General features: G+C 49.3%; 1 protein-coding gene across 2 annotated transcripts in view; it reads right to left on the reverse strand.

Annotated features, from left to right (window-relative positions):
- Positions 1 to 9,116, reverse strand: part of ZFYVE28 (zinc finger, FYVE domain containing 28) — a 75,921-nt gene that overhangs the window by 49,852 nt on the left and 16,953 nt on the right. For both annotated transcript variants that reach the window (XM_006893607.1, XM_006893608.1), the window contains exon 2: positions 7,736 to 7,873. In XM_006893607.1, the coding sequence (XP_006893669.1) occupies positions 7,736 to 7,843 (108 nt within the window). In that variant the 5' untranslated portion in view covers positions 7,844 to 7,873. The remainder of the gene's footprint in view (positions 1 to 7,735; positions 7,874 to 9,116) is intronic.

A 9,116-nucleotide genomic window follows, 5' to 3' on the forward strand; every position in this document is an offset into this window, starting at 1 on the left:
ATTTTGAACCATGTACTGTCTCCTTGCTCTGTTCTGACAACTGCCTCTTGATCCAAGTTTAAGTTTCGCATTAGCACAATCAAATGTTCTGGGATGCCCATTCTTTTCAGAGTCAGCCAAACAAACAAAAAAACCCCTAAACGTCTCCCCAGCAACCTCCCTCACCACCTCCATCTGGGGGCAGGCGTCTTGGGGGACCCTGGCTCATATTCCCTTCTGGTCCCCATTCCAGTGGTTTCTCTTCAGTGAGGCCGAAACGGCCCTTTGACGGCCACAGAAGGAGGGATCAGTGCAGGGCCTGAGGGTGTGCTCCACGCAGGAGGCCAGCACACCCCTGTTTAGATGGCACCCCCACCCTCATCCATATGGAAAGGACTACTGGGAAGCTGGGAAGCAAGCCTGTTCCAGGTCTGGGGTCCTGGTACACAGTCTGGCGGGCATGCCCCAGGGCTCCCCAAGAGCGCCCACCTTCCCGTGCCTGTCAGGTGCCCACAGTTCTGAAACACCTAGCGTGCAGACAATCAGTATGGGACCCTCAGCCACTGGACAGACTCACAGCCCCCTGCACCCACACCCCCCCCAGATCTGCCCTTGACTCTAGACGGCGGTTTTCTGGTAAGTGTCCCACTCCGCTCACCTCTCATCCCTCCCAGAGGGTCTCGGGCCACACCTGCCTAGGCCACAGCTAAGGAAGAGGAGACACGTAAATTCTTCAGCTGGGGGTCCCAATGCCCTGCACTGGCCAGACGGGGGTGTTCAAACTCTTTCCTGGTCTCTTTCCATCTGCAAGTAGCCAGATGCGTGTGGCCATCCCAGGCACCCATCAGTCCCACCAGGGGGGTTCCAAGAAGAGACAGATAGGAAGCAGTTTCTGGGTTCACAGCGGAGGGCTGTGCATCACCCAGACCCCGTTCTGGAGGGGAGAGCTGAGCTGAGTGCAGCCTTCACGCCCGAGTGCCAGGCAAGTGTCCACAGGGACCTGACTGCATTTTCTTGTGAGTCCTCACCCCTGCCCTGTGCCCCTGTTCTGGAGGGGACAGTGGGGCTCACGGCAGCCTTCATGCCCGAGTGCCGGGTTAGCCAGTGTCCACTGGACCTGACCCTGTGTCTTCTCGTGAGTCCTCACCCCTGCCCTGTGCCCTGAGACCCCATTCTGGAGAGGACAGCAGAGTTCACAGCAGCCTTTGTGCCCGAGTGCCAGGCAAGCATCCACAGGGACCTGACCCTGTGTCTTCCTCTGCCTCTTCACCCCTGCCCTGTGCTCTGAGACCCAGTTCTACAGAAGGGAAACTCTTGGAGGTTTGGAAAGGGAGAATCATCTGCTGATATCACCCACGAACAACCAGAAGTGCGGTAGAGAACACCCCAACCCCCAGGGAGTTCACAGAAGGTGTGGTGAGGGCAGGGACGAGGCCAGCACCTGAGAGGCATGTGCAGCGGTTCAAAGGCTGGGCAGGGCCGGGCAAGGACAGGGCACCCCAGAGCTCACTGGGGGTGGAAGGGGGAGCATCAGAAAGGGTGCTGCACAGTGGAAGGGGGCAGAAGTCATCGTCAGCAGGACGCCTAGTGCCCCCTCCTGCCAAGGGGGGAATGGGGTTGGTGGTCTGCAGGTGGCAGGTTTTACAGGGAGACATCTGGTGCAGGGAGGAGGCCGGATCCAGCCTCTGAGGGGCAGATGGAGAAGAAGATAAAGACTTCCATGGTTAGTGACTTTCGTAGCTGAGCTGCTGGTGAGCACAGCCGCCGCCCCGGGGGGAGAGCGAAGCCCTAGCAGGTGGTCACGTCAGCGGAGAGGTGAGGCACCAACACCCTCAGGAACAACACAGTGCTACAAAGAACCACTTCAGAGGGGTTTCAGGAGGGTGCAACGGCTACGGTTCAGCTGTTAACCAAAAGGCTGACGGCGCAAAGCCCCCAGTGGTGCTGTGGGAGAAGGAACCTGGTGATCTGCTCCTGTGAGGACCACTGCGACTGCTGCTGCTGTTACTAAGGGCCATCTAGTGAGTACGACTCAGTGACGCTGAAGCACCGATCTCGGCTCTCTTGGTCCCGTGCGTCATCTCATTAGCTCTGATGGCTTGAACTCACTGCACAGAATGTGCTGGTGGGCGCGGCCGCTGCAGTTACGTGCCGTCTACCTGTGACTCACAGCAACCTACGCAAAACAGCTCTGAACCCTGCTCTACCACGAGCCAGCCTCACTGTCTCCAGCACCCCCACCCCCAATCTCCCAGTGACTGTGTCAATCCATCTCACCCGGGGTCTTCCTCTCCTGTGCTGACTCTACCCTTCTGAGCATGATGTCCTCCTCCAGGGACCAGTCCCCCCGGCAACGGGCCCAAAGTATGTGAGACACAGCTTCACAATCCTTGCCTCCATGAAGCAACCTGGTTTTGACCTCTCCAGGACAGACCTGTTTGTCCTCTTGGCGGTATATGGTATGTTCAATACTCTTCTCCAGCACCACAGCTCAGAGGCATCAATTTTTTCCCATCATTCTCAGCCATTGTACAGCTCTCTCACCCACAGCTAGTAATTGTAAAGATCCTGGCCTGGATCGGGTGCACCTTAATCTCTACACTGACATCATTGCTCTCCAGCTGTTGCTCTTGTTTTTATTGTTATTAGGTGCCACTGAGACGAGTACAACCCACAGCGACCCTACAAACCACAGATCTGAACTCCATCCTATCCTGTGCTATCTTCACACTTCCTGACACACAAGAGCCTGCTGCTACAGTCACCATGTCAGTCCACATGGTTGAAGGTCTTCCTCTCCTTCACTGATTCTTGACCTTTCCAAGTATCATGTCCCTGTCCAAGGAATAGCCTCTTCTAACAACATGGTGAGGCAAAGCTTCATCATTCTTGCCTCCAAAGAGCACTCCGGCTGCTCCCTCCCCAGGACATAGCTGCTTTTTTTCTTTTGGCTCTCATGGAATGTTTTTCACTCTTCTCCAATTCGACATCCCAGAGGCATCAATTCTTCTGTCATTACTCACTGTTCAGCTCTCAGATGAAGTGACTGGAAAGACCATGATCTGAACCAGACGTACTTTAGGCCTCAAACTGACATCATTACTCCTCGGTAATTTGGAGTGGTTCCTAATTGCAGATTTTCCCAGTGCAGTGCATCTCCTTACTTTCTGACTGCTGGTACCAATGGCGTTAATGGTGAATCCAAGCAAGATGATGCTGTTGACGGTTTCAATCTCTTCTCCATCCATCCTGATGTTGCCTAGTGGTCCAGCGGTAGGAATCTTTGTTTTCTTGACATTGAGATGTAATCCACACCGAAGGCTGCGTTCCTTGATCCTCTGCAACATGTGCTTCAAGTCCTCCTCACTTTCAGCAAGCAAGGTTGTGTCAGGTTATTGATGAGTCTCCCTCTGAACCTGATACCACATTCCTCTCCACAGAGTCCGGCTTCTTAAACAATTTGCTCAGAATACAGACTGAAAGGGATGGAGAGATAATACAACCCTGATGGACTCCCTTCTTAAACCATGCACTGTTCCCGGCTCTGTTTGCACAGCAGCCTCCTGCTCCAGGTAAAGGTTCCACATGAGCAAAATTAAGTGCTCTGGGATTCCCATTCTTCTCAATGTCAGCCACTTCTTGTTAGGATCCACACAGTCAAATGCCTTTGCATAGTGAATAAAGCACAAACAGACATTCTTCTGGTATTCTTTGCTTTCAGCCAGGATCCATCTGACATCAGCAGTGATATCCCTGGTGCCACGGCCTCTTCTAAATCCTGCTTGAACTTCTGGCAGTTCCCCATCTCTGACCTGTTCTAGCCAGTTTTGAACAATCTTCAGCAGTATTTTGCTTGCTGGTGATATTAATGATATTATTGTTTCACATTCAGTTGGGTCACCTTTCTTCTTTTTTAAAATATTTTTTATCTTTTAAAATTTTTTTCTTATACTAGTTTATTTTAAAAATTTGAACATTGTTTTCCAGAATAGACTCTTCCAATTTCCCTCACTTCCCCCACCCAACAAATTGTCCAACTCCATGATTAATCCCTCCTCCCTCCACTGGACACCCGCATCCTTTTGCTTCCACCTCCCCCTGCCATTTGGATCCTTATACTTAACTCTACAATAATGGTTTTACACAATATTTGTCCTTGTGGGACTGAGTTCATTCACACAGCATAATGTTCTCCAGTCCCTCCAAAGTTAAGTAATAATTTATGAAATCATTGCTCCTGCATGCTGCATAATATTCCATTCTGTAAATGTACCATAGTTTCTCAATCCATTCACTTGTAGTTGGACATCTGAGCTATTTCCATGTTCTTGCAAAGGTGAAAAATGCTGCTATGAACACTGGTGTACAAGTCTCCATGCCTCAGTTCTCATTTTCTCAAGGTATATTCCAAGTAGCGGAATATCTGGGTCATAGGGAATTTCTATGTTCAGTTTTTTAAGGAAGCACCAAACTGCCTTCCAGAATGGTTGCACCATTTTACAATCCCACAAACAATGTATAAGAGTTCCTTTCTCACCACATCCTGTCCAACATTTATTACATGCTGCCCTGTTAAACTTTGCCACTGATACTGGAGTGAGATGGTACTTCATTGTGGTTTTGATTTGTGTCTCTCTTATTGCCAGTAATTTTGACCATTTCTTCATGTGTCTGTTTGCCACTCGAATATCTTCCTCTGTGAAAATTCTTTCCATGTCTTTTTCCCATTTTGCAATTGGGTTATCAGTCTTTTCCTTGTGGAGGCCCAGGAGTATTCTATAAACTTGTTATAAGACTCTTGTCTGAGATGGTATTACCAAATGTTTGTTCCCAATCTGTAGGTTTCTTTTCACCTGGCTGGAAGAAGTTTTTGATGCACACACACATTTAATCTTTAGAAGGTACCATGCATCAATTTTATCCTCTTTAGATTGTGCATTTCTGGTTGTATTTGGCAGTCTCTTTATACCTTGGACTAGCACTTCTAAGCTTGATCCCAGTTTGTCTCTTATGAATGTTATGGTTTTGGGCTTTACTCCCAGGTCTCTGATCCACCTTGAGTTGATTTTTGTGTCTGGTGTGAGATGTGGATCCTGTTTCAGCTTTCTGCAGGTGGAAGTCCAGTTTTGCCAGCACCTATTTGTTGAAGAGGTTATCATTTCCCCATTTGATAGCTTTGATTTCCTTGTCAAATAGCAGTTGACCATAGATAGCTGGGTCTATTTCTGGGCTCTCAATTCTGTTCCTTTGCTCTACGTGCCCGTCATTGTACCATGCTGTTTTGGTTACCACTGCTGTGTGGTAGATTTTGACGTCAGGGAGTACTTCACCTCCCACCTCATTTTTGTTTCTCTAAAGTGTTTTGTTTATTTGGATCACCTTTTCTGGGAAGCTGTTTTTGTTGTTGTTAGACACCACTGAGTCGAGTACGACTCATAACGACCCTATGAACAAAAGATAAGAATGCTGTCCTATCCTGTGTCGTGCTCACACTTCCTGACATGCAAGAGCCCGTTGCGGCAGTCACTGTGTCAGTTCACCTGTCTGAGGTCTTCGTCTCCTTCGCTGACCCTCCATCCTTCCCAGCATCAAGTTCTTTTCCAAGGAGAAGCCCCTCCTAGCAACATGTCCAAAGTATGTGAGATGAAGTCTCGCCATTCTTGCCTCCAAAGAGCACTCCAGCTGCTCCCTCTCTGAGACATAGCTGTTCATTCTCTTGGCCGTCCACGGGCTGCTCAGCACTCTTCTCCAACGCCATAGCTCAAAGGCATCAATTCTTTTCACAGCTGTTGCTTTTTGGTTTCATCAAGTTGGTTCTAAACCGTAGCAAACTCTTAACACAGAACCAACCAATGCCAGTGCTCCGTGTGAGGACATTGTTTCAGCCACTCTGTGCATCGATCCATCTCACTGAAGACCTTCCTCTTTTCTACTATCTACTTTGCCAAGAATCCGCAAAGATCAGTCTAGAAAACACGACGGTTAGGTGCCATCCAGTCGATCGGGACTCACAGCCACACTATGAACGACGGATCTGAACCCTGCCCTGTCCTGTGCCGTCCTCATCGTCTCTGAGCCCAGTGCAGCAGTCACGGGTCAGCCCATCACACTGAGGGTCAGCCCCTCCTCTGCTGACCCTCCACTCTTCTCAGCATGTCTCTTCCCAAGCGCTGGCCCCACCGTCAACATGCCTGACACAGGCGTCAGCTCCCTTCCTTCTCAGGAGCACCCTGGTTGCACTTTCCCCAGGTCAGGTTTGTTTGTTCTCTTTGCAGTCGGTGGGACACTCAGCACTCTTGTCCTGCAAACCCAAAGCCATCAGTTCTTCTGTCACCTGGATTCACTGCCCAACTCTCAGATGCACAGCGAGTAAGTGCAAGTCCACGGCTGGAGCATGCACACCTTGGCCTTCAACGTCTTCACTGCAGCCCTTTACAGAAGTCCCTGACTCCAGACTTGCCCAGTGTGACACGTCTACAGAACATCACAGGACGCTCCTATTCTGTCAAGCAGGGTTAATATGTCAAAAAGGAACTAAATAATATGCACAGCAAGCAGTGGGACTGTTGTTGTGTGCTGTTGAGCTGCCTGCGGCTCACAGCGACCCTACGTACAGCAGTCCTTAAACCCTGCTCTATCCTATGTCAATCCCACTGTCTGCGACACATCCGCCCCCATAACCCCAGTCACTGAATCAATCCATCTCATCGAGGGTCTTCCTCTCCTGTGCTGTCCCTCCACCCTCCCAAGCATGATGTCCCTCGCCAAGGATTGGTCCCACTTTGCAACATGTCCAAAGTATGTGAGACGAAGCTTCAGAATCCTTGCCTCCAAGGAGCAGCCTTGTCTCACCCTCTTTAAGATGAACTTGTTTATTCTCCTAGCAGTCCACAGTATATCTAATACTCTTCTCTAGCACCACAGCTTAAACGCATCAATTCTCCTTCCATCATCCCTAGTCACTGTCCAGCTCTTTGATGCACAGCAAGTAATCACAAAGACTATGGTCTGATTAAGGCGCACCTTAGTCTCTAGACTGACATCATTGCTCTTCAGTTCTTTGGAGAGGTCTCTGACAGCTGACTTCCCCAGTGCAATTCGTCTTTTAATTTCCTGGCTGCTGGTACCAAGAGTGTTGACTGTGGAACCAAGTAAACTGAAGCTACTGACAATTCCAGTCTCTTCACCATCTATCATGATGCTGCCAATAGGTTCAGTGGTGAGAATCTTTGTTTTCTTGATGTTGAGCTTCAATCCATACTGAAGGCTTCAGTTCTTGACTTACTGGGATACTAATAAAAAATTTGGTGGTTTGAATCTTTTCAGACACATACAAAAAGAAGCTTATCATTGTGTTTCCAAAAGTCACAGCCACTGAAAACCATAAGGTGCATCTGTAGTCTGACATGAAGGCTTGTTGGAGTTGATTCCAGAGCAAACAGGAGTATCCTTCTGTAAACAGTTCTATGGGCATCCCGAATGTAGAACCACTTTTATGTCCTGGATTCTAGGGGCCCCAGGACCTCGTGAAAAATCACAAGTGAAATGCCATGCCTGAATTTGTACACATACGGTTTTACGTGCGGGTTTTTAATGAACAAGCCTGTAGATTTCTCTCCATAGAAAAGGAAGCATAAGCCGAGTGCATGCAACTCTTGAAGGGGGAAAGTTGCAGTTGGGCACGAGTCCCGGGCACACGTGAGCACCGTTCTGCTGCACCTTTAGATGACAACCACCCTGAGACCACCGCCACTACCTCAGCACCAAACCACAGCTGGCCGGCCAGGTTGTCGTGTCGAATCTCCTCAGGGAACTTGACGCAGAAGTCCCGCGGGGCTCGGCCCTGGGGGATGCACTCGTCCATGATCTGGTTAATGATGTTCAGCACGTTGTCCTAGAACAGAGACAGAGGGAGACGGTGAGAATCTGTCCCCCAGCACTACAAATGGAGACCGGACACTGACCACCTGGAAAACCGTCCAGTGTCTGCCCCTGCTCTGTGCAACGACCAGAAGTCAGGCTGGGATGCGCCCACTCCTGCTGGACAAACGCGTTAAAGGGCGAGTTGTGCAAAGGCATCCGTGGGGGACAACCCCGGGCCCCCTCACTCAGGGCCTGTTCAGCACACAAGGCCTGTCTGGCATCTGGGGTGCATATTCACCCCAAGTGCTGGGGAGTACCTGCTGCTTTTCATCTTACAGTGCATCCGAGGAATGTCCCATGTTACTACAGGCATGTGGCTTGATCTTCCTGAACAGCTGTACCTTATTCCTCCAAGGGGAAACACCCCCTGAGGCCCCGGAATCAAGCCAGTAGTTCCCACAAACTTTCAGTCACAGTGACAACGCCAAGTATCTCTGATCCTGTGTACACGTGTTTCTTAGCATAAAATGGGGTAAATGAGACTTCTAGATTGACAGAAAAAAAAACAGTGATTTTATTTTTTAACTAATTGTTGTACACGACTCGATGGCACCTAACAACAACAATTGTTTGTTGCATTGGGAAAGTCAGCTGTCAGAGACCTCTCCAAAGTACTGAAGAGCAATGATGTTAGTCTGGAGACTAAGGTACACCTAATACAGGCTGTGGTCTTTGCAATTACTTCCTATGTATCAGAAAGCTGGATAATAACTAGGGATGATAGAAGGAGAATTGATGCCTTTGAGCTGTGGTGCTGGAGAAGAATACTGAATATTCCATGGACTGCTAGGAGAACAAACAGGTTCATCCTGGAGAGGATGAAACCAGGCTGCTCCTTGGAGGCAAGGATTCTGAAGTTTCGTCTGACATACTTTGGACATGCTGCAAGGCGGGACCAGTCCTTGAAGAGGAACATCATGCTTGGGAGGGTGAAGGGATGGTGCAGGAGGGGAAGACCCTTGAGAAAATGGATTGATTCAGTGACTAGGGTAATGGGGGTAGGTGTGTCAGAGATAGTAAGATTGGCACAGGATGCACACCCACATTCATCGCTACTTTGTTTACAACAGCAAGGAGTTGGACACAACCTAAGTGCCCATCAACAAACGAATGGATAGAGAAGCTGTGGTATATTCACACAATGGAATACTATGCTGTATTGAAAAACAAGGAACTCATGCAATATTATTCAGAATAGGTGACCCTGGAGGACA

This window comes from Elephantulus edwardii, unplaced genomic scaffold (genome assembly GCF_000299155.1).
Source record: "Elephantulus edwardii isolate Elephantulus edwardi_28Jun2011 unplaced genomic scaffold, EleEdw1.0 scaffold00129, whole genome shotgun sequence".
Classification (NCBI taxonomy): domain Eukaryota; kingdom Metazoa; phylum Chordata; class Mammalia; order Macroscelidea; family Macroscelididae; genus Elephantulus; species Elephantulus edwardii.